This window comes from Salmo salar, chromosome 12, assembly GCF_965601325.2.
Source record: "Salmo salar chromosome 12, fSalSal1, whole genome shotgun sequence".
Taxonomy (NCBI): Eukaryota; Metazoa; Chordata; class Actinopteri; order Salmoniformes; family Salmonidae; genus Salmo; species Salmo salar.
This window is the reverse complement of record NC_138302.1, coordinates 93,311,855-93,338,610: the sequence shown is the minus strand read 5'-3', so window position 1 is coordinate 93,338,610 and position 26,756 is coordinate 93,311,855. Positions and strand designations below refer to the sequence as shown.

The 26,756-nt window shown below is 41.8% G+C and overlaps 1 protein-coding gene across 1 annotated transcript in view; it reads left to right on the top strand.

The window, feature by feature from the left end:
* LOC106566015 (metabotropic glutamate receptor 4) overlaps positions 1-26,756 on the top strand; it is a 281,330-nt gene that overhangs the window by 185,557 nt on the left and 69,017 nt on the right. Inside the window, exons 4-6 of the mRNA XM_014133787.3 lie at positions 24,095-24,230; positions 24,980-25,134; positions 25,980-26,120. Of these exons, the coding sequence (XP_013989262.1) occupies positions 24,095-24,230; positions 24,980-25,134; positions 25,980-26,120 (432 nt within the window). The remainder of the gene's footprint in view (positions 1-24,094; positions 24,231-24,979; positions 25,135-25,979; positions 26,121-26,756) is intronic.

Here is a 26,756-nt window from a genome sequence, read left to right as displayed (position 1 = left end):
TTGATGGATTTCAGCATCACAACAAAAGCAGTCATGGTAGATTGTTTACTTTTTCCTCAAAACAGGAACAAACAAGATGCTTAATTCAACAATGTGTTGATGGAATACTTTCCTGTTTCTTTCCCAGCAATCATCATCATCCTTCTGTTAGGCTAGCTGTGAGGAGCTGGAGCCAACTTGGCACCCATGCATTTCTGATTGTTCCCCTTTGGCTTTACGCATCACAGTCTCGTTTTTTATGTGGGACTGTTTCAGCTACAACAGATTCACATAAACAGTGGACCTCTCGCTGCTTCATTAAAATGTGTTGCTATCTATCAGTCTCCTAGACAAGCAGAAGGAGTCTGTTGCAACATTATAAAATGTAATCCTTTCTGCCAGTACAGAAAGAGATACCGGCGTAGCTATTTCAGCTATTTTAGTGGCAAGAGGGGAAAATTAACATGAATTTGTTTGTTGCTGTTTAAAAGTTGAGCGCATTTCTCCTGTTCTCTTTGCCAATATCGAAATTCCGTCGAAGAAGTAGCAAGTGGCTAGAGAGGTATGCAACTTTCTTTGCAAAATTAATCTGAACGCCTGGCTTGGCTGGAGTTCAACTATTTAAGTGTTATTGGAGACATTATGCTGGAGTCTTTAAGTTATGGAGGCTCTGCAAGAGTGTTTCCAATTTAATTTTGAATGAGGCGCGCGGCAAGAGTGATTGAGTCTGGCAGGAATCACAGGGTACAATTCTGACATAATGTCACTTTGACTCAGGGCGTGTAATTCCCTTTACCAATGACAATGTGCTGAACAGAACCTTCTAAAAAAGGACAGGGAGAGGGGTTGCTAAATGAGAGAGTTGAAAGTTGCAGAGACAGAAAAAGTTCTAACTTTCAGAGTCATCTAACATTGTGAGACTTGGCACTTTGGAATCAATTTTGGCAGGACGTTACCATAGCAAAGAGAGGAAGCTAGGAGGAGTGATTAGAGAAATGATCAGTGTACTGTCCTATAAGGAAATATTGGGTAGATATCTTGCTAGTGAAAAGAACCAAAGGTAAATTTGCAGGAAGGTCTGTGTTCGTCAATGAGTGGTCAAACAAGATCCTACTGTAGGATGAATACCTCAAAGAATACCGTCAATCTTTGCTCTTGTACTGTCAAAATATTTGAAAAACACCGGAGATCATTTTAAAGATTGTGTTTACTGAGGCAAAGTGTTAGAGTGAGGGCTAGTTGAACGGAGGGCCCGCAACTGAAATCAATATAGCAGCTATCATCATTTGCTGGGTTTATTAATGGCTTGGCACCAAGCTGGCAAAGAAAAACACTCACTTGCATTTAGGCAATGCTCCAGCTCCTGTGGCCCTCAATCCCATATCAATCATCTAGGTGAACATTTTTCTCAGATTTTCTCAGCAATGATCTGGCGGCTTAAATTCAGCCCCCCCCCCCCCCCAAGAAGAAAACAATCAACAAATGAATGGCATCAATTATGTGATAAGGCTGCCAGGGTACACAAATGATCTAGCATGGGTCATAGTCTAAAATCTGGCAGCGTTTTGCACAACTCCCTCTCTCCAGGCCCAATAGCATTTTCATGAATTTGTCATTAGAGTTAAGGACTAATAGTGCACAATTTACTAACAGTGCAATAAATGACCATGGAAAACGCCTTAAGGCAAAACGTTAGTCCACCAACTGGTGTTTGGTTCACTTCAATTGGTCAGACATCATGATAACCCATTTCCTGTGGGCAACAATCCCCATACTCCTAACTGGGGGACTGCAACATGTTTGATCTTCGCAGTAAGATAGAACACATTGGTGTCTATAGCAATGAGATAAATACTAAGAGCTCAATTCATTCACAATGGCATTGCAGTGCACATCGTGCGGTCAAGCGTCCTCTGGGCATCACCACCACCATTCAATGCTTTATTTAGAGCAGGGGTCTTCAACCTTTTCTTGCCCAGGGACCCCCTCCCAGACAAATCGGAGACCCAGCAACCCCCATCATACGTTAGCACATTTTCACGTCTTGTCTTATCAGGTGAATGATAATGGCAAGGAGAGGTAATCATTATTTTAAATTGAATAGATTTGGTGGATGTTTTTTTTGGTGGATGGTGTAACTGTCTCCAGTGTGTGTAATTGGCTCCAGTGAGTGTATTTGGCTCCAGTGAGTGTTATTGGCTCCAGTGAGTGTAACTGGCTCCAGTGAGTATATTTGGCTCCAGTGAGTGTAATTGGCTCCAGTGAGTGTAACTGGCTCCAGTGAGTGTAATTGGCTCCAGTGAGTGTAACTGGCTCCAGTGAGTGTATTTGGCTCCAGTGAGTGTTATTGGCTCCAGTGAGTGTAATTGGCTCCAGTGAGTGTAATTGGCTCCAGTGAGTGTAACTGGCTCCAGTGAGTGTATTTGGCTCCAGTGAGTGTAATTGGCTCCACTGAGTGTAACTGGCTCCAGTGTGTGTAATTGGCTCCAGTGTGTGTAATTGGCTCCAGTGAGTGTAATTGGCTCCAGTGAGCTTTATTGGCTCCAGAGTGTGTAATTGGCTCCAGTGAGTGTAATTGGCTCCAGTGAGTGTAACTGGCTCAATGTTAGCAGTTGAGAAATAAAGTTATTAGAAAGATATTCTCCTCTTTTCTACAGTTAGTATGTCATTTAAAATTTGTTCTGTGGCTGCTAGCAATATTTTATACACTGAGTATGCCAAACATTAGGAACATAGTGATATTGAATTGCACCCCCTTTTGCCCTCCAAACATCCTCAATTCATCAGGGCATGGACTCTACATTTACATCTTAGTCATTTAGCAGACGCTCTTATCCAGAGTGACATACAGTAGTGAATGCATACATTTCATAAATGTTTTTCCCCGTACTGGTCCCCCGTGGGAATCGAACCCACAACCCTGTCGTTGCAAACATCATGCTCTACCAACTGAGCCACACGGGTTGAAAGCATGCCACAGGGATGCTGGCCCATGTTGACTCCAATGCTTACCACAATTGTGTCAAGTTGGCTGGATGTCCCTTTGGGTGGTGGCCCATTCTTGATACACATGGGAAACTGTTGAGCGTGAAAAACCCAGTAGCGTTGCAGTTTTGGATACAAACCGTGCACCTGATGCCTACTATCATACCCTGTTCAAAGTGTACAAAACATTAAGGACATCTTCTCTTTCCATGACATAGACTGATCAGGTGAAAGCTATGATCCCTTATTGATGTCACTTGTTAAATCCACTTCATTGTGTAGATGAAGGGGAGGCAGCAGGTTAAAGGATTGTTAAGCCTTGAAACAGTTGAGACAACTCAGTATTAGGAAGGTGTCCTTAATGTTTTGTACACTAAGGATATACACACAATACCCCTAATTTCGAGGTATTCAGAGATGTCCGACTGCATTGTGCTCGACTCTGTTGTGTAACAGGTCTATACTCAATAATGCTGGTTGCCTCCTTAATGATAGACCAGAGTTATCGAGGATGAAAGTTGAAGAATAGAAAGGGAAAAAACAGCATGAGCGACCAACCATAGACTCTGATTCGGTGTGAATCACAGGAGGTTGGTGGCACCTTAATTGGGGAGGACGGCTTGTGGTAATGGCTGGTGTGAAATCAGTGGAATTGTATCAAATACATCCAACATGGTTTCCATGTGTTTGATGCCATTCCATTCGCTCCCTTCCAGACAATATTATTAGCCGTCCTCCCCTCAGCAGCCTCCACTGCTGTCAATGCAGAGTGATGACATGAACTCCATTATATCAGGAGGACAAAGAGAAGCTAAAAAGCTGCAGAAATAATAGAATGATAAGAGAATTATCATGTTTCACTGTCTGCGGAATAAAAAGGCGAGGCTAATGAATTTGGCTTGTTGAAGAGGGCGCTCCGCTCAGTTTATCTCCTCCCCATTTGCTTTTCAGTGCTTTTCACTATCCCATTAGAGTTGAAGGACCTGGGCTTGGCCCTGTGATACCATAACTGTTTCAGGGATTATCCCCACTTTTGCATGGCTCCTCCATCTCCTCCACTCATGACCAACAGTCATGTAGGAGGTGCAGTCCTGATTGACACGGCCTGTTCTACATGGTCTGGAGCTTAGTCCCAGATTACTATGTTTGGGTCAGCTGTGTCGAGGAGCGAGGAGTCAAGACATGACTGGCATCACAAAGAGCTCTGACTGATCCCTCCCCTCTATCTTCTTTCTCTCTCCTTCACTTTCAGAGCACTACAGAGAGGCCTTGGTCTGATACTACCTAACAAGACGTTCAGTTTGGAGAGATGTTTGGTGCAATTCGTGTTTTTGATATTCTGTTGGTTTCTCTGCATTGCAATTCATTATATTCATTTTTTAAGAGGATAAGCCTGACGCAGTACCCACAGTCCAAGCCGTACACATACAGTAGCATAGCTCATTACTCTATGCCATAGAGCCTGCTGCACAGACTCTAAAAAGTAATTTTGCCCAAGCCAATAAGAATGATGCACTCATTTGTTATCCATGTTTTGGTTGGCCTGGAGTCCCCTGTCAAGTTCTCTTTTATTGTGGAACTGGGAGCTGAACAATGTGTGCACTCTTCTATGAATTCTCTTCTGGGACCCGATTTAGACAACAGTTTTGATAAAGCTGGCACAGAACAGTGCCATCTTTCAAGATCCTTTCTAACTCTAAAATAACATTCCCGTCACACATTATGGAAAATCTTACATGAATACCTTACGTATCCTATTTGTTGCTTTTTTAATGCACCCAAATTATGAAAATGTAATAATATCCCTTTGAGAGTAGTCTCCGGGTATGTAGCTACTGCTATCCTTGCTCTAGGTAGTAATATGACTTGCTAACAACAGTAATCCACGAGCCCTATCTGTACGGAAGAGTTGCAGCAGCGCTGGATGTAATCAAATCAAACCATATTACAGAAACAATTTCGGAAATTGCATTTTCATTTCTGAAGGTGCATCAACTAATGCATGATTTATTAGTAGTTTGTTAGATAAAATGATATATCTAAATGTCTAAATCAATACTAATGGGCTTCTTCATGGACTATTTGAACTGCAACTGACAATTGGCAATCTGCAACTCATTAGGCAAATGATACTGCCTACTGCAAACACAAGTTAGACAAATAGGCCTTGGAGTCAGCTATGTTTAATGGCTGTTGGCAGCAGCAATAGTGTCTGAGTCAGACAGGCTTATCTTTGCAATATAGAATATTTAACAACATAGCCTACTGTGAAGAAAAAAACTATTTATTGGAGAAATGTCAATGTTTTTGTTATTAACACCTCACAACTAACACGCTATTGAGAATGGATAAAGAAACTGTTGCTTCCAGTACACCAGTAGCAGTGCATGGGTAAAATTCACTGGAGAAGACAGAAAAAAAAGTTGTATTAAAACCTGTGTTGTGATAATTGTATTGTTTGCTCTATAACCTGTTAGTTCATATGCCTTGCCACCGTGATACAGTTGAAGTCGGAAGTGTACATACACCTTGACCAAATTCATTTAAACTCAGTTTTTCACAATTCCTGACATTTAATCCTAGTAAAAATTCCCTGTCTTTGGTCAGTTAGGATCACCACTTTATTTTAAGAATGTGAAATGTCAGAATAATAGTAGAGAGAATGATTTATTTCAGCTTTTATTTATTTCGTCACATTCCCAGTGGGTCAGAAGTTTACATACACTCATTTAATATTTGGTAGCATTGCCTTTAAATTGTTTAACATGGGTCAAAAGTTTTGGGTAGCCTTCCACAAGCTTCCCACAATAAGTTGGGTGAATTTTGGCCCATTCCTCCTGACAGAGCTGGTGTAACTGAATCAGGTTTGTTGGCCTCCTTGCTCACACATACTTTTTCAGTTCTGCCCACAAATTTTCAAAGGGATTGAGGTCAGGACTTTGTGATGGCCACTCCAATACCTTGACTTTGTTGTGCTTAAGCCATTTTGCCACAACTTTGGAAGTATGCTTGGGGTCAATGTCCATTTGGAAGAACCATTTGCATCCAAGCTTTAACTTCCTGACTGATGTCTTGAGATGTTGCTTCAATATATCCACATAATTTTCCTGCCTCATGGTGCAATCTGTTTTGTGAAGTGCACCAGTCCCACCTGCAGCAAAGCACCCCCACAACTAGATGCTGCCACCCACGTGCTTCACGGTTGGGATGGTGTTCTTTGGCTTGCAAGCCTCCCCCTTTTTCCTCCAAACATAAAAATGGTCATGATGGCCAAACAGTTCTATTTTTGTTTCAGCAGACCAGAGGACATTTCTCCAAAAAGTACGATCTTTGTCCTCATGTGCAGTTGCAAACTTTAGTCTGGCTTTATTATGGAGGTTTTGGAGCAGTGGCTTCTTCCTTGCTGATCGGACTATCAGGTAATGTCGATATAGGACTCGTTTTACTGTGGATATAGATACTTTTGTAACTGTTTCCTCCAGCATCTTCACAAGGTCCTTTGCTGTTGTAAAGGGATTGACTTGCACTTTTTGCACCAAAGTACTTTCATCTCTAGGAGACAGAATGTGTCTCCTTCCTGAGCGGTATGACGCCTGCGTGGTCCCATGGTGTTAATACTTGCTTACTATTGTTTGTACAGATGAATGTGGTACCTTCAGTCATTTGGAAATTGCTCCCAAGAATGAAGGTCTTGGCTGATTTCTTTTGATTTTCCCATGATGTCAAGCAAAGAGGCACTGAATTTGAAGGTAGGCTTTGAAATACATCCACAGGTACACCTCCAATTGACTCAAATGATGTCAATTAGCCTATCAGAAGCTTCTAAGGCCATGACATAATTTTCTGGAATTTTCCAAGCTGTTTAAAGGCACAGTCAACTTAGTGTATGTAAACTTCTGACCCACTGGAATTGTGATATAGTGAATTATAAGTGAAATAATCTGTCTATAAACAATTGTTGGAAAAATTACTTGTGTCATGCACAAAGTAGATATCCTAACCGACTTGCCAAAACTATAGTTTGTTAACAAGAAATGTGTGGAGTGGTTGAAAAATGAGATTTAATGACTCCAACCTAAGTGTATGTAAACTTCCGACTTCAACTGTAGCTACATAGTCAACGTCCATCCTCTCAGGCCAAGGGCACAATGTATAAGTTTATGTTTGTATCAGAATTGCCATTAAAATCATTGGCCAGTACTGAGAATTAAGTAAAACCACAAGTTCAAACCCCTCTCTCCATCCGTGGCTAATTGTAGCTCGCCACCGGAGAACAACAACACAACGAGATGCAACAATTGAAGTTGTTTCTGTCAATTACATTTTGCTCTCGATGTGATGTGATTGAATTGAAGCCAAATCCAAACTGGCTTCCCTTTCTTTTGGTTCGCCAGGACCATTCACAGTTGAGCTCCCGTAGTTTAGCTCTTTTTGACCAGACAGCATCAGATAGATGGCCAACAGAGGGTCACTGTTTCGCTCGCTCGGATGCTTTCTCCGGTGAGATACATTCAGCCTCTTGTGAATTGAAGGAAAATTATAAAGGCAGATATGAAAGATACCTTATTATATGTTTTTATTTTTGTGCTGTCTTCCCTTGGCATCAATGAATACATGCCACTGCAGAATACAACACTAAAGTCATAAATGGGTTCCGCATACATCATCATCAGTCAACTATGATTAGCATTAGGAAGATAAATAATGAAACTGTACTTTCTCATTCCAGTACACTTGCAACAACTATACGGTAGCTTGTGAAATACACATATTTTTGTGAAATGCACACAGATGGCTCCAAGTCGTTTATCCACCACTTCCAGGACTCTAAAATGAAATAGACAGTAAGAGGACACAGCCAGAGTAATCTTTTCTTCAAGCCACATACCAGTAAGTGCATCATAAAAAAAATCTGTGCTGGCAGAAGTGTATTGCAGTGGAAAAAAATTCAGAACTTAGACGAACACAGCCATAATGAAAATATTGCTGCATTAGATTCCATAATGAAAAAAATGATATTGTCCCTTTGAATTCTTTTCATCTTTTGCTTCTTTGATGCAAAATTGGTTTGGTGCAGCACAGCACTTAAGAACATCATAGGGTAGGTGGAATGTTCTTTTTTTTATCCTTAATCTTAGGGCCATGCACAGAACTCAACACTTTTATATATTCTTTACACACTTCAGATGATACAGTATATTAGGCATCTTAGGGAAGTTGAGGAAACATATTTTATATTCTGAAAAGAGATGAAGTAAATCAGAAAAATATCTTCAACTTCTCCAGATGGAGTGTTCCATCTAAATGGCTTTTTATCACTACCACCCAAATGTTTTAAAACAGATCCACAAAGAGGATATTTATGGAAATGACTTCACACATCAGTCATCAGGTTCCACTATTTTTCAGTTCCAGCTTGTTTTGCAGTGTTTTTATGCAAATATATTCTCCCGTTCAGTATTCATTGTGTACAGCAGAACGTTTGATTAGCATTTTTACTACCCTGTGTAATGAATGGGCAGCATATGCCTGTTTATTGTGGGCCTATTTTGCCTGTATCTCTGCATGTGTGATTTCAGAGCTCTGTTATCTTCCGCGCCTGGCATCTTAAGGGCTTGGATTTTTCTCCTCTGAAGCCACTCTGCTCCCAGGCAGTGGTGGAAAAAGTACCCAATTGTCATACTAAAAGTAGTACTTTAAAGTATTTTTACTTAAGTACATTACACCACTGCTCCCAGGCAACAGGTCTCACTAATGATGGGTGATGATGCTTGTGGTGTGTTAACTACAGAGGGAAAAGAGGCTGAGATAAAGTCTGCATTCATAGCTGGGAGTTCAACATTCTCTTGTGTTGAGGATGTTCGTTCCAACTGCCTTTTCCTTCCCACTCACTTAAAGCTTTCTCATTAGACATCCATAAACAGTCAGAATAATTGTGAATTGTAAAGCAAAACATGAGGAAGGGGTTGGTTTGACCTAGACTGTCTGAATAATGAGTAATGGCTTTCCCTTAATGCATCAAACAAGTTGTCTGCTATCGACCTTATTCCAAACCAGAATCATAATGAGTAACACTTCGTAGAGTTTATTTTCTAGATATGTCTAAAGAGAAGACGGCAAATAGAGAACATACAGCTGAATTAATTTTAAAAATCTAAATCATTCCTTTGAAATGTTATAATACAATATCACACTGTATGGAAACTAAAAGCACACACAGACCAAAAGTAGAAGATTGTTTTATTTTGGTTCTGACCCAGAAAATGAATGTGATTGTGATTTGCCGCACAACGTTCCATTGGCCCAGCGAGGCCCACTACTTCCTGACTACAGACAGACACCTTGTCATTCCGGATTACCCAGTCTCCACTGTGACATACGAAGGCAGCGGAGCGATGTGCCAGGGCTCTAGGATCCCGCTGTCAGGCAGTCGCCTCCATATGGCACCCCAGTCCATTTCCTCCGCTTTTTAATTAACGCCTGTAGATGGTAAAGATGGTCCCTTTTTCTGGAAGGACAGGTCAAACCTGTGCAAAACGCTCTCCCAGGGAGGAGCATCTACAGGCTGTTCAGATTTAATTGGCAGAGGTTGTTCTATTCTCTCACATAATACAGTTTATAAATGACTCAAACGCCAAAAGCTCTCAATTGACAGAACAAACGAGCATAACCTACCTGCCAGTCCCCGAGACAAAGAAAACACCTCGAATTTATCTCAACAATCAAACATGATATTGTAGTGCATCAATGACCTGGGTTTCCATACGTTTCTTGAACCAAATCAGAGAGCTATTGGCTCAGCTTGCTTCAGAGGGAAGGTAGTCAAAGGGAGGGTGTGCTTGATACACTGTCGGCTACATGGGAGTTGTGTTTTATTCTAAACATGCAGCTAGGTTTCTACTACATAGATTTTTTTTGTTATTGTTGGAGAATTGTTAATGTAGACGTATAGTTTTATAGTTAAAAAGCCTGAGCTGGGACTTACAATCTTCTTGTCTGTAAGTTATACAAAATGTAGCAGACATTCTATATATTACTAAAACTGCAACAAATTTTATGGAATACAACAAAAAATCTGAAGAATTCCCACTCCAATTCTAAAGGCTTGCTGTTCACATAGATTGCATATTACTGCAAAGGGGACAGACAGTCTGCCCAAGGCAGCTGTAGACGTTTGAGTGAGGTCAGGAGGAAGTCAACTGTTCTGATTGAAACCTCTGCCCTCAACGCAGCTTGGTCCCTTTAGGCATGACATTTTCTCAGTCTGTCAGGTGTGGGCCACTGCTCCAGGGTTGCGTGCTGAGTCCAAAAACTCTGGTCAGTTTAGCTTAAGATTCAGAATGACCTTCCAGGTGCAGTTGTCTATGTGAGCCCTGCACTGAGCAGTTTGATCTATAGTACACTACCACAACGTTTAAAGTAACAACATAGGCTTACACAAGGCCACAATAATATGCGTTGAATCACTGATATCAGCATCAATATAGCAGTGCAAGTGGTTCAATTGCCAATTTGTGGTGCACCTATTCCAATGCACACCCCAAGTGTTTATAAACCACAACACCATGACATCTAGCATCCAACCAGTCTGCATCAGATGCAAGACAAAAAACTATTGCGGTGTTGCCCATACATTATTCAACAACTTCACATCGATATGAAAAACACTAGTCAGCCTCCCTCCCCCCTGCTTGTGCCAAATTGTCTGTTATGGGAGAGATTTGCACAGTCCCACTGGAGTTGTTCACCTCACAAAAGTGAAGGGGCATTGTGACACGGTTTTGTGGCAGAAAACTGATGCTGCTATTTTGGGTGGAAATTTAACACTGGTTAAAGAGCAGGGAACAGATTTGTTCATTTGTTCTGATCTGTTATTCTATCCACTCAGGTGAGCTAACAAGATGTTCAGATAAGTGCTTCACCCCGCACAAGGCCCTGCATCCCGGCCTAACCACTTATTTGTAATTCAAATGATTTTGTATCATATTATGCTAATTACTATTTGTAAAATAACAGGGAAAGGGGATCTGCTGTTTTGTGAAAATAATAACAGTTAATTAGGTCATTTTTGTTGGGCTAATTGTTTACATGAAACAAACAGACAGGTATTTAGCTAATCAGTTTAAGTGAAATTAAGCAAATTAATGTATTACTTTATCAAAAGAATATAAGTAAAATATAGGGAAAACTTGTACTCAGCCTGAGCAGGGAGGAGAGCTAGTTGAGTGTGTGGTATTAAACTCAACACACACACTGTTTCCAATGAATACTTGTGGAGTGAGCGAAACACTGCCTGAGGGGAAAGGGTAAGGGGATACCTAGTCTGTTGCACAACTGAATGCATTCAACCGAAATGTGTCTTCTGCATTTAACCCCATCAGAGAAGTGCGGGGGACTGCCCTAATTGACGTCATTGGCTCCCGGGAGCAATTGTTGTTGGGGTTAACTGCCTTGCTCAGGGGACACAAAGGCACAAAGGCATGATGCAAGGTCAGATTCTAAAGGGGCTCAAGAAGAACAAATCAAAATCAAATCAAGTTGGATTCGTCACATGCTTCGTAAACAACAGGTGTAGACTAACAGTGAAATGTTTACATACAGGCCTCTTCCCAACAATACAGAGAGAAAAATATAGAAACAAATTACAACACAAAGAATAAATGCACAATAACTAATGATATCTTTATACTATATAAACAAGGGAACAGTACAGAGTCGATGTGCAGGGGTACGAGGTAAGTGAGGGAGACATGTACATATACAGTAGCAGTCAAAGGTTTGCACACCTACTCATTCAAGGGTTTTTATTTTTACTAGTTTCTACATTGTTGAATAATAGTGAAGACATCAAAACTATGAAATAACACATATGGAATCATGTCCCAACATGCCAAAGTGTGCTAAGCTGTCATCAAGGCAAAGTGTGGCTACTTTGAATAATCTATATTATGCAATATATTTTGATTTTTTTAACACTTTTTTGGTTACTACATGATTCCATATGTGTTATTTCATAGTTTTGATGTCTTCACTATTATTCTACAATGTAGAAAATAGTGAACATAAAAGAAAAACCTTTGAATGAGTAGGTGTTTCCAAACTTTTGACTGGTACTGTAGGTAGGGGTAAAGTGACTAGGCAACAGGATAGGTAATAAGCAGAAGTAGCAGTGTAAGTGATGAGTCAAACGATTTAGTGCAAAGAGGGTCAATGCAGATAGTTTGGGTAGCTATTTAGTAGTCTTATGGCTTGGGGGTAGAAGCGGTAGCAGAGAGAACAGTCTGACTTGGGTGGATGGAGTCTTTGACCATTTTTAGGGCCTTCCTCTGACACGGCCTGGTATAGAGGTCCTGGATGGCAGGGAGCTCGGCCCCATTGATGTACTGGGCCATACTCATTACCCTCTGTAGTGCCTTGCGGTCGGGTGCCTTGCAGTTGCCATAGCAAACAGTGATGCAGCCAGTCAAGATGCTCTCAATGGTGCAGCTGTATAACGTTTTTTGAGGATCTGAGGACAAGTGGACAATGCTATAAATGACCAAACTGAAACGACACTGACCATAACAAAATACTTGATTAAATGTACCAGCCCACCCATCCAAAAGATGGGAATCTAGAATGTTTAATCCCCCAGTGGCTAGACAGGCTAAATGCCCACAAAGACATGAATGACGACCAAACAGTAGCGGAAATAATTACAATTAGGAAATTCAGTGGAGCAGTACAACAACGAATTGGGTTTCTGGGCAACAATGATTGTGTTTTTAAATTTAATGAACATGAATTCAGCATGGGATAGACATAGCTTTGTGTCAGTTTGAACCCTTAAGCCACATTGCACTTCAACACAACCATAGGACTATACGTGTACACATTTACAAAAAAAAATAGAAGTCTGAGACAGTTTTTTGGTGTACAGTGCTATGAAAAAGGATTTGCACCCTTTCTAATTTGCTCTACTATTTCAGGGCATCACTCCAATACACATACATTAAGCTGTATACAGTGCAGTGAAAAAGTATTTGCCCCCTTTCTGACTTCTCTACTTTTGCATATTTTTTATATTGAATGGTATCAGATCTTCAACCAAAACCTAATATTAGATAAAGGGAACCTTAGTGGACAAATAACAGCAATTACATACTTATTTCATTTATATTATATAGAAAATTATGCCAGACATTATGCAAGACTGATCAACGACTACAGGCAGCATTTGGTTGCAGTCATTTGGTTACACTCAACCAGTTATTGAGTGTTTTTTTATTTATTTAAATTTTCTTATTTCACCTTTATTTAACCAGGTAGGCCAGTTGAGAACAAGTTGTCATTTAGAACTGCGACCTGACCAAGATAAAGCAAAGCAGTGCGACAAAAACAGCAACATAGAGTTACACATAAACAAACATACAGTCAATAACACAACAGAAAAAAAATAGAAAAATCTATGTACAGTGTGTGCAAATGCAGAAGAGTAGGGAGGTAGGCAATAAAAAGGCAATAGAGGCGAAATATTTACAATTTAGCATTAAGCATTAAGTGTAAGGGGACAATTACTTTTTCACACAGGGGAATTGGGTGTTGCATAGCTTTGTTAATTAAATAAAATAAGTATCAATTTGTTTTGTTATTTGTAAACTCAGGTTCCCTTATAGATTTTTAGGTTTTGGTTGAAGATCTGATAAGATGCAATATCAAAAATATGGAAAAATAGAGAACATCAGAAAGGGGGCAAATACTTTTTCACGGCACTGTATACAGTTTAATGTATGGGTAGCGGAGTGCTGACGTGAAACATTTCATTATCTTTATTCATATTTAGTCCTATTTAGAGAATACATCATATTCTACGTGTATTATACAGTGGCTTCAGAAAGTATTCATACCCCTTGACTTATTCCACATTTTGTTGTGTTACAGACTGAATTCAAAATGGATGAAATAGTGTCTCAGCCATCTACATTTACATTACATTTACATTACATTTAAGTCATTTAGCAGACGCTCTTATCCAGAGCGACTTACAAAATGGTGCATTCACCTTATGATATCCAGTGGAACAACCACTTTACAATAGTGCATCTAAATCTTTTAAGGGGGGGGGGGGGGGGGGGTTAGAAGGATTACTTTATCCTATCCTAGGTATTCCTTAAAGAGGTGGGGTTTCAGGTGTCTCCGGAAGGTGGTGATTGACTCCGCTGTCCTGGCGTCGTGAGGGAGCTTGTTCCACCATTGGGGTGCCAGAGCCTGAAGGTATGGAGGTGCCGTTCCCTTCACAGCTCCGTAGGCAATCACCATGGTCTTCTGATCAGGCCCTACACCCAAACAAGGGCACTGCGTTCATCCACCACTGGCCTGCTGGCCCCCCTACCTCTGAGGAAGCACAGTTCCCGCTCAGCCCAGTCAAAACTGTTCGCTGCTCTGGCACCCCAATGGTGGAACAAGCTCCCTCACGACGCCAGGACAGCGGAGTCAATCACCACCTTCCGGAGACACCTGAAACCCCACCTCTTTAAGGAATACCTAGGATAGGATAAAGTAATCCTTCTAACCCCCCCCCCCCCCCCCCCCCCCCCTTAAAAGATTTAGATGCACTATTGTAAAGTGGTTGTTCCACTGGATATCATAAGGTGAATGCACCATTTTGTAAGTCGCTCTGGATAAGAGCGTCTGCTAAATGACTTAAATGTAATGTAAATGTAAATGTGTCTTGTAGCGGATGCGAGCTTCAACTGGAAGCCAGTGGAGAGAGCGGAGGAGCGGGGTGACGTGAGAGAACTTGGGAAGGTTGAACACCAGACGGGCTGCGGCGTTCTGGATGAGTTGTAGGGGTTTAATGGCACAGGCAGGGAGCCCAGCCAACAGCGAGTTGCAGTAATCCAGACGGGAGATGACAAGTGCCTGGATTAGGACCTGCGCCGCTTCCTGTGTGAGGCAGGGTCGTACTCTGCGAATGTTGTAGAGCATGAACCTACAGGATCGGGTCACCGCCTTGATGTTAGTGGAGAACGACAGGGTGTTGTCCAGGATCACGCCAAGGTTCTTAGCACTCTGGGAGGAGGACACAAGGGAGTTGTCAACCGTGATGGCGAGATCATGGAAGGGGCAGTCCTTCCCCGGGAGGAAGAGCAGCTCCGTCTTGCCGAGGTTCAGCTTGAGCTGGTGATCCGTCATCCACACTGATATGTCTGACAGACATGCAGAGATGCGATTCGCCGCCTGGTTATCAGAAGGGGGAAAGGAGAAGATTAATTGTGTGTCGTCTGCATAGCAATGATAGGAGAGACCATGTGAGGATATGACAGATGATGATGATATGATGATCTACAAACAATACCCCTAAATGACAAAGTGAAAACAAGTTTATAGAATTTTTTTCACATTTTTTGGAAATGCAATTCAAAAATATCTAATTTACATAAGTATTCATACCCCTAAGTCAATACATGTTAGAATCACCTTTGGCAGCAATTACAGCTGGCAGTCTTTCGGGTAAGTCTCAAAGTGTATGAAATGTATGCATTCACTACTGTAAATTGCTCTGGATAAGAGCGTCTGCTAAATGACTAAAAATGTAAAAAATGTAAGTTGGTTGATGATCATTGCTAGACAGCCATTTTCAAGTCTTGCCATAGATTTTCAAGCCGATTTAAGTCTAAACTGTAACTAGGCCAGAAAGGAACATTTAATGTAATCTTGGTAAGCAACTCAATTGTATATTTGGCCTTGTGTTTTAGGTTATTGTCCTGCTGAAAGGTACATTTGTCTCCCAGTGTCTGTTGGAAAGCAAACTGAAGCAGGTTTCCCTCTAGGATTTTGCCTGTACATAGCTCTATTCTGTTTGTTTTTATCAACAAAAAACGACCTACTCCTTGCTGATGACAAGCATACCCATAACATGATGCAGCCCCAAACATAACGCTTTGTATTCAGGACATAAAGCTGATTTCTTTGCCACATTTTTTGCAGATTTACTTTAGTGCCTTATTGCAAACATGATGCATGGTTTGGAATATGTTTATTCTGTACAGGCTTCCTTCTTTTCACTCTGTCATGTAGGTTAGTGTTATGGAGTAACTACAATGTTGTTCACCAATGCTCAGTTTCCTATGACAGCCTTTAAACTCTAACTGTTTTATTAAAGTACCAATTTGCCTCATGGTGAAATCCCTGATTGGTTGCCTTCCTCTCCAGCAACGGAGTTCAAATCAAATCAAATCAAAGTTTATTTGTCACGTGCGCCGAATACAACAGGTGTAGACCTTACAGTGAAATGCTTACTTACAGGCTCTAACCAATAGTGCAAAAAAGGTATTAGGTGAACAATAGGCTAAGTAAAGAAATAAAAGTAACAGTGAAAAAACAGTAGCGAGGCTATATACAGTAGCGAGGCTATAAAAGTAGCGAGGCGACATACAGGCACCGGTTAGTCGGGCTGTTTGAGGTAGTATGTATATGTAGATATGGTTAAAGTGACTATGCATATATTGTGAACAGAGAGTAGCAGTAGCGTAGAAGAGGGGTTGGCGGGTGGTGGGTGGCGGGACACAATGCAGATAGCCCGGTTATCCAATGTGCGGGAGCGCTGGTTGGTCGGGCCAATTTAGGTAATATATACATAAATGTATAGTTAAAGTGACTATGCATATATGATAAACAGAGAGTAGCAGCAGCGTAAAAGAGGGGTTGGGGGGGGGGGTACACAATGCAAATAGTTCAGGTAGACATTTGATTACCTGTTCAGGAGTCTTATGGCTTGGGGGTTAAAACTGTTGAGAAGCCTTTTGGTCCTAGACTTGGCACTCTGGCACCGCTTGCCATGCGGTAGTAGAGAGAACAGTCTATGACTGGGGTGGCTGGGGTCTTTGACAATTTTTAGGGCCTTCCTCTGACACCGCCTGGTGAATAGGTACCTGGATGGCAGGCAGCTTAGTTAATATCTTTGTAGTGACTGGGTATATTGATACACCATGCTCAAAGGATATTAAAATGTCACATTTTTCATGTTTACCCATCTACCAATAGGTGCCCTTCCTTGAGAGACATTGGAATACCTCCCTGGTCTTTGTGGTTGAATCAATGTTTGAAATTCACTGCTCAACTGAGGAACCTTACAGATAATTGTATGTACTGTATGGTGTACAGAGATGAGGTAGTCATTCCAAAATCATGTTAAACACTATTATTGCACACAGAGTCCATGCAACTTATTATGTGACTTGTTAAACACATTTGTACTCCTGAACGTATTTAGGCTTGCCATAACAATGGGTTGAATACTTATTGACTTTTCATTTTTAATTCATTTGGAAAACCATAATTCCACTTTGACATTATGGGGTATTGTGTGTAGGCCACAACATTTAAAATTCATCCATTTTAAATTCAGGCTGTTCCACAAACATGTAAATTCTTTTTGAAGGCCCTCATTTTATCCCATTTCTTTTCACTGTTTACTTTCAGCTGCTGACAACAAAACCTTTGAGAGGAGGAAACAGTAGTTTCACTGTATGCAATTAGAACTGTAGATCATTATGTGCTGGAAAAAAAGGGTGACATTATACACAAAGCAATTCTGGAGTCCTGAAAATGGAATGAAAACACAAGCAGTTGCTCACAGCAGTGCATTTCAGTGGGAATGAGAATGATTCTGTGTAATGGAATATCTGAACAGTAGGTTGCTCTGTGCACAAACTATTTTGACATGAATGATATTCTATTTTCAATTCTATTCTAATTCCCATTTTCTTGGTGAGGAAATTCCCCTGTGATGAATAGATTTTGCCATCTTTAAGTCCTAAACAATGTAAATGAGTTACTTCTGGTTCGTTCAGCCATTCCTATGGGGAAGATAAATGGGGAAATAATAGGGTTTTGGGATAAACACCAGAAATAAGGTTTGAGATTAACACAGGTTTAGGAGATATTTTACGTTTCATAATAATATCAGTCAGTTAACGTAACTGTTACGTTCCCCAGCACAAAAACCAAATACTGTCGCTCAACAGAAGGGGGAACAAAGAGTCACTGACAACAACCAAACAAAACAGGTGGGGTTATAGGAGGGGTTCTGAAAGACACTCATTGGGGTGTCCACTGAAAGTTGACTATTAACAACAACTGGAACCAACAGTAAAAGACACCCACCATTAGCGCCCACTAAATCTTCCCAAGAGTCAAACAAAATAAAAACCCACACCAAACTTAAAGACAGGAAACAAACCAAAAAGTGGAGCTCAAATAGGGAGCACCAACTGCAGGTGTTGATCCTCCACATCTTTCAATACAATTGGAGCACTGGGCCAGCCATTCTTATATACCACATTGGCCGGCACAGATGAAACATTTTCCCACTAATGAGATGGCAACCAGCACAGGTGTACTGACTAATGTCGTGGAAATTCAGTACTGAGAGAGACTTGGTAATTTCTTCAAACAATCATCTTTATTTAATATCGATTTATTATTGAAATAATGAAACGGTCGACCTCACACTCTAAGTTGTGTTACCGAGAGCTTCCCTAACAATGAACAACAGACATCTTATATAGGACACTAACAATGCTTAGATCCATCCCCCCAGGCAGATCAAAGAGCATCATAAGCCACTTTGGGTTCATCCTGTCTTTATCTGCACCTGGCGTTATCTTAACCACCGACCCTGGCCTAATTTCCCAGATGCCAGGATGTCTAAGACCCTTTGTTCCAGTCTACCTCTATCCCAGTTACAACCACCCCACATCCTGTCCATGGAATACATCTCCCCAGTGCACCACTGATCATAGAATGGAATGTGGCTGTAAAGTTTTATTGCCCTCTAGAAAAACCCATTTCCTCGACGCCCAGACTAGCTGCAGGAAGCTAGAGTGGACACCATAAAAACTCAGCCTTAGCAGGCCAGTCTTACTCTTAGTTAAATATATAATTGTTTACTATTAATATCAAACAAATCAGGTAAGTATGTAATTTTTCTATAACACTAATGAGGTGACACCAATTGGTGTGCACTACGCGTAAACGTGCTATATGTGCTATAAGTCCAAACTGAAAACATAAATGGAAAAACCAAAACTTGTAACACCTTCCCCTTAAGACAAAAAATATATCCTATATTTTTGTTGGACAAGTTTGCTCACCACTAACAGAAAAATATAAACTTAAAATTATAAACTTAAATGCATCGCTACTTATGCATCGCCTTCTCCGATATAAACATGGCATCTACTGGATGTCAACAGTGAAATATGTCAAAACACACAACTTTTTTTTCACATTTATTAAAGCTAGATTTTTTTTGTTTTTATAATAATTGCCTAAAACTCAGACATTTTGAAAATCTCACGTATGCTTCTACAACTCTCGTCCTGTTGGAACGATCCCAACCAAAACAAAACTCCTCTCCAAAATGGCAAAATGTACAGTCCAAATACATTTGGAGCCAAGGCTACGCAATGACTAAGCACTAAACTTATTGACTGCCCACCCTTAAAAGAAACTCAGCAACCAAGTTCTCCTTAACACAGACATGTCTGATTTCAAGGGGAATCTCCTGCAATATCCGTAGTACCTTCTCTTTCGTGATCTTCCTTAGTGGAATGGCCTCAGGGGAACAAGTGACGGTGCACATAATGGTTAAGAGAAACTGGTTACCACTCTTTGCTTTGGGCAAAGGACCAACACAATCCACTAGAACCCTGCTGAAAGGTTTGTCAAAAGCAGAATTAGGTTGCAAAGGTGCAACCGGTACAGCTTGGTTTGGTTTACCTGTCCGCTGACAAATGTGACAGGAATTACAATAAGCCACAACATCCTGTTTCAGACCAGGCACAAGAAAATATGCAAGATACGGTCATATGTTTTGTTGACCACAAGATCTGCCATACTACCATGGGTCCCGTGTGGCTCAGTTGGTAGAGCATGGTGTTTGCAACGCCAGGGTTGTGGGTCAGATTCCCATGGGGGACCAGTACGGAGAAAAGAATGTATGAAATGTATGCATTCACTACTGTAAGTTGCTCTGGATAAGAGCGTCTGCTAAATTACTTAAATGTAAAATGTACCATCGTGAGCCAACCTCAGTATCTCTTGTCGAAGCATAACTGAAACAACAATTTGAGATACACTTGGCCAATTGTCCTGCCCAGAAGTGGTGCGAGAATGCCATTTCCTCATTAGAACACCATCTCTGTCAAAGTAACCCACTCAAACTTCATCAAATTCCTCCTATGGACTAATCTCAGCAAAAAGAGGGGAGAGGGAAACATCTTTACTCTGTTCAGCAATCAGCTGCTCGCCAGGCATCGAATTGTCAACTGTATGGATGCTCTCTTCCTTCAACGGTCCTACAAACTCGTTCACCTTTGGAGTTTTCAAAGGAAAGGTCAACTCATGGGGGTTTACCGAAATCAGGATCACCCAGTCTCAACGTCAACAGTGAAGAGACAACTCTGGGATGCTGGTCTGTGTTCTTTTGCCCATCTTAATCTTTTATTTTTATTGGCCAGTCTGAGATGTGGCTTTTTCTTTGCAACTCTGCCTAGAAGGCCAGAATCCTGGAGTTGCCTCTTCACTGTTGACGTTGAGACTGGTGTTTTGCGGGTACTATTTAATAAAGCTGTCAGTTGAGGATTTGTGAGGCGTCTGTTTCTCAAACTAGACACTCAAATGTACTTTTCCTCTTGCTCAATTGTGCACTGGGGCCTCCCACTCATCTTTCTATTCTGGTTAGAGACAGTTTGTGCTGTTTTGTGAATCGAGTAGTACACAGCGTTGTACGAGATCTTCAGTTTCTTGGCAATTTCTCGCATGGAATAGCCTTTATTTCTCAGAACAAGAGGTTCAGAAGAAAGTTCTTTGTTTCTGGCTATTTTGTGCCTGTAATCGAACCAACAAATGCTGATGCTCCAGGTACTCAACTAGTCTAAAGAAGGACTGCAGACCGCCGCTGGAGACTCCGGACTGCAGACCGTCGCTGGAGGCTCTGGACCGGGGACCGTCGCTGGAGGCTCCGGACCGGTGACCGTCGCTGGAGGCTCCGTACCGGGGACCGTCGCTGGAGGCACCATACCGGGGACCGTCGCTGCAGGCTCTGCGCCATGGATCGTCACTGCAGGTTCCGCGCCGTGGATCATCACTGGAGGCTTAGTGCCATGGATCATCACTGGAGGCTTCGGACCATGGATCATCACTGGAGGCTTCTTACGTGGAGCCGGAACAGGTCTCACCAGACTGGGGAGACGCACTGGAGGTCTGGAGCGTAGGGCTGGCACAACCCGCCCTGGCTGGATGCCCATTTTAGCTCGGTGAGTGTGGAGAGCTGGCACGGGATGCACTGGGCTATGAAGGCGCACTGAAGGCATAGTGCGTAGAGCCAGCGCAGGACACACTGGACCGTGGAGGCGCACCGGAGGTCTAGAGCACAGTGCTGGCACAAGTCATCCTAGCTGGATCCCCCCATAGCCCGGCAAGTGCGGGGAGCTGGAACAGGCCGCACTGGGTTGTGCTGGCGAACTGGGGGTACCGTGCGTAGAGCTGGCGCAGGATAACCTGGGCCGAAGAGATGCACAGGAGACCAGGAACGCTGAGCTGGCTCAATCCTTCCTGGCTGAATGCCCACTCTAGCACGGCAACTGCGTGGAGATTTCACAGAGCGCACCGGGCTGTGGCTGCGCACTGGTGACACCGTGCGCTTCAGCGCATAACACGGTGCCTGACCAGTCATACTCTCTCCACGGTATGCACGAGGAGTTGGCTCAGGTCTCCACCCTGACTCTACCAATCTCCCCGTGTGCCCCCCCAAACATTTTTTTGGGGGCTGCCTCTCGGGCTTCCGTCATTGCCGTGACTCCCGGTCTCATCGCTGTTCCTCTCTCGCTGCTTCCACCTGTTCCCATGGGAGGCGATGCCATCCGGCCAGAATCTCCTCCCTCGTCCAGGATCCCTTTCCGTCCAGTATGTCCTCCCATGTCCACCTCTCCTGCCCACGCTGCTTGGTCCGTTTTTGGTGGGTAGTCCTGTAACAGCGTTTGTCGGAAGGAGTGGACCAAAGCGCAGCGTGGTACGTGTTCATGATTTTATTTATCAAAAACACTCAAACAAAAAATAACAAAATGAAAAGCCAAACAGTTCCGTCAGGTACACTATACAAAACAGAAGACAACTACCCACAAACACAGGTGGGAAAAAGGCTGCCTAAGTGTGATTCCCAATCAGAGACAACGATAGACAGCTTCCTCTGATTGGAAACCATACTCGGCCAAAACAAAGAAATAGATAGCATAGAATGCCCACCCCACATCACACCCTGACCTAACCAAACAGAGAAAAACAGATCTCTCAGGTCAGGGCGTGACAGCCAGTTTTATTGCTTCTTTAATCAGAACAGCTTTCAGCTGTGCTAACATAATTGCAAAATGGTTTTCTCATGATCAATTATACTTTTCAAATTATAAACTTGGATTAACTAACACAGATGTGATGGTTGCTGATAAATGGCCTCTGTACACCTATGTATTCCATTAAAAATGAGCTGTTTCCAGCTACAATAGTCATTTACAACATTAACAATGTCTACACTGTATTTCTGATCAATTTGACGTTATTTTAATGGACAAAAAAAGTGCTGTTCTTTCAAAAACAAGGACATTTCTAAGTGACCCCAAAAATGTTTACGATAGTGTACATCCACCTCCTTTTCGTTGAAAGGCAGTACAAGCCGGCTGTTCCGAGCAAGATGAAACACTGTTGAGAATGTAAGATGGCCTGACGACTCAGAGCACAGGTGAGGCAAGTGCCTAACTTTTTCGGATGGGCAACAATGAACCAGCTAAGTTAGTTAGTTAGCATGAGCCTACTAGGCTACATCTAGGCTACATATTGAAATTCTATCACCTCAGGCCAGTGGCACAACATATGAATTTATGATTAGATCAGAATCGCCGTCAGAATCATTGGCCTGTACAGAGAATTTAGTCAAAACCACAAGTCCTAATCCCCATCTCCAGCCATGGTTTAGGGAAGGGTCGATTTCTAGACACATTTTTCTGACAATGGTGAAGTTTTGCTTAGGAGATGATTTGGTTGGTGTGAAGCCAAATCCAAACTGGCCTCCCTTGGGGGTGTTTTGCTGCGCCAGGACAATCCCACACTTGAGCTCAGCTCAATGCTGATTGGCTAATTATTTTATAATTGTTTTATCAAGGGAAGCCAAAAAGATTGCTGACATCAATCAATGAAATGTTATGGTGGAACCATGTCATACTCTTTTGTTCCAGACAGCATCAGATACATGGGCTAGACATACTGAGACAGAGGGGCACTCGGATGATTTCTCCGGTGAGATTCAGCCACTTGCGAATTGACGGAACATCTTTTATAGGTCAAATATTTGGGGAAGCATGGCTTCCCTTGGCATCCATGAATACACACCACTGATTCTAACCCTATTGTCTTACTGCTATCTAATTACCATAACATTTACTACTTGCAAATATTGTTTTAATATGTGACGTATGTCATTGCTTTCATCATCACCTTGTGTGTATTTCTGCTTTGGTATAGTGGGTCTCTAATTTCCATATTTCATTTGAAGCTGTTCTCCTCCCCGTGGTTTAAGTGTGTTGATTAAAGATGTCCTTGGTAAGGGTATCTTCAAAATGAACATGGATCAAGTGAAGTCCTATGTGTCAGATTTCCTCTCTGCCCCCCACTGGGCAGTAACTGAGCATCAGATGCAAATGTTTTCACAGCTGGTGGATTTAGTGAAGCCGAAGGATTCATACAGTCACAAACCTCAGAGAGAACAATGTTGTTGAGAGTTCTGCATTTACTGGTGATCTACGCCCTTAGAAAAAAGGCTTTTCGGCTGTCCCCATAGGATAAACATATTTGGTTCCAGGTAGAACCCTTTTTGGTTCCAGGTAGAACCCTCTGTGGAAATGGTTCTAAATAGAACCCAAAAGGGTTCTTCAAAGGGTTCTTCTATGGGGACAGCCGAAGAACCCTTTTAGGTTCTTCTTTTCTAAGAGTGTACTGATAGCTCAAGTTGAGCTTCTGTGAAAAGTGAAAACCTTCCAATCCAGTACTTAACCTGCCACTCAACTGCTTTGTGTTTTCTTTCTCTTTGTTGTAGGAGGTGTGTGCATCTCTCAGTCGGTCAAGATTCCCCGGGAGCTGAAACCGGGAGAGTTTGATAAGGTCATTCGCAGACTAAGAGAAAACCCAAATGCAAGGGTGGTCATTATTTTTGCCAATGAGGATGATATCAGGTAAGGGTATTATCATCGTAGCATTGACAAGTTGAATATGAAATATACTAAAATCATACAAATGTTCATTATAAGAAATACGCAGCATGAAATATTATCAATCAAAGGGAGAAGAGTCAATCAGCAGAAATAAAAAGCTTGACATTTAAATTATGCATTATGCCTTGGTCGAGCGCTGTCATAATTCCCCCTTTTAGATTCTCCGTCGGTAACTCATGTTAATATGCTTCCACACATTATCTTAGTGACAACAGGATAAACTTGGAAATTATCTTAATCGTTTAGCCTTTCGTTGTCCTTACGTTAGTCAATGTTACCAGCCACTGTGCAATCAGCTTCAGATGACTAATGTTGCCATAAGCCTGCTTTACAAAACTCAGGTGAAAAACATAAAAACCTGGAGAAAGTAGTTGCTATAGTTCTACTGTTAACATTTTCTGGTAAAAAAATGTGGATGATTTCTCTGGGCACACAACACACCAGACCATACATACACATCACATTCTGAATTAGGCAGACCAGCCAGACCAATACAATGGGATCCAAATTAGTTTTCACCTTCACTATGGATAGGACAGATGTAAGAATGAGTGAGTTCAAGTTGAATCATGAACGCAGTGTACTATATAAGTCATTGTTGTTTGTGTAGTTTTTAACACAGTACAGCCCTAACAGTTGGTTCATAGAAAGTGTTACCATAATATCACATATATTACTGGTAGCTAAATGTGTTTATCCACTTGTACCAGGCGGCTACTCCAAGCAGCCAAGAAGGCCAACCAGACTGGCCATTTCATCTGGGTGGGCTCAGACAGCTGGGGCTCAAAGATCTCTCCAGTGTTACACCAGGAGGAGATGGCAGAGGGAGCAGTCACCATCCTGCCCAAACGCCAGTCCATCAGAGGTAAGGGGGAACGGAGACATCTTTAAGGTTGCTGGGGAAAACTTTTAGATTGGCAGATTGATTGATTTGGTTGATTGACTGAATGATTGCTTGCTTGATTAATGAATTAATTGTTGGGGGATGTAAGGGGAACAAAGAAAGGTTTTAGGTTGCTGCTATTAACTTTTAGATTGGCTTTGATTGATTTGATTGATTGATTGGTAGATCTTGTGTAGCTTTCCTTAAATGTACAAGGATAAAGGGATTGAGATCAATTAAATTGTTGTAGATTATATTACAGAATAATGGATTTAGCATTATGTTTATTTTACAGACGTTGACATGGATCAGCAGTGCGTTATTGTGCCAGCAGCTGGCAGCTTACATAGGCATCCCAATTCTGATCTTTTTTTCACTCATTTAATTTTTTTACCAATCAGATCTTTTGCCAATAATTGGGCAAAATGTCAAAATTGGGTTTCTTGTGGAAATACAGCCATAGACATATCTCTGTTAACAAGTATCACCAGATCTTGTTCATCTTAACACAGGACACTTCCAAGCCCGATAAGCTGTTGTAAAATATAAAGTATTTACTGTCCTGTGCTAGCATCAGTCCCCTTGTCCAGACCTCTGTTATTGTCTACTCAGTCTGCCAGCCAAGCCACAACTCTGGTCTATAACACAATCAGCCATTATCAATACACTCACTGTTATAGAAATACCCACCCTGTCAAAAACATAGTTAAAAGTGTTACCCCAATGCTCCATTACATTCTACCACATGTCAATAACTGTGTTGGCAAGGACACTGTTGCCAGAGTGAGTGCACTGATGATGACAATGATCTGATCGATCTCTTCCAGGGTTTGATCGTTACTTTATCAGCCGCACACTGGAGAACAACAGGAGGAATATCTGGTTTGCTGAGTTCTGGGAGAACAACTTTGCCTGCAAGCTGAGCCGACACGCTTTGAAGAAAGGGTCCGGGCTGAAGAAATGTACAAGTAAGACAATTCTCCTTTCCTTTTCTAACATTTTATTTTTAAAAATCTACCTTTATTTAACTAGGCAAGTCAGTTAAGAACAAATTCTTATTTACAATTACGGTCTACCGGGGAACAGTGAGTGAACTTTCCTTGTTCAGGGGCAAAACGACAGATATTTACCTTGTCAGCTCAGGGATTCAAACCATTCAGGGATTCAACCTTTCGGTTACAGGCCCACATTGCAGCTCTACTGATCTCAACTACCTTTAGAAAATGGTTAAGTTTCACAAGTAGAAACAGCTGTTTTCCTGACCATGTGACTGAACCAGGAAAACCCTCTGTCCTTATCATAGAATGATGTGGCCCTTGGCTTATGATACATGACAACATTTTGTACACCATCTAAAGCTATAGGTACAACATGAGCGAGATAAAAAGTTATTGTGATGAGGTATTACTAGGGACTTGTGTTTCAGCTGAGTAGACCGTTTGCCTGTCCTCCTCCCACCTGGAGATGGCAACAGAACAGGGTAGTAGCAGGTCTGCATGGTTAAACATCTCTACTTCCAGGATTAATGCCATATGCTATCAAGATGTGTCCTGGCATATTCTGTCTTCGTGTCCTGGAGATTGTTTGATCGTCACAAATTCACC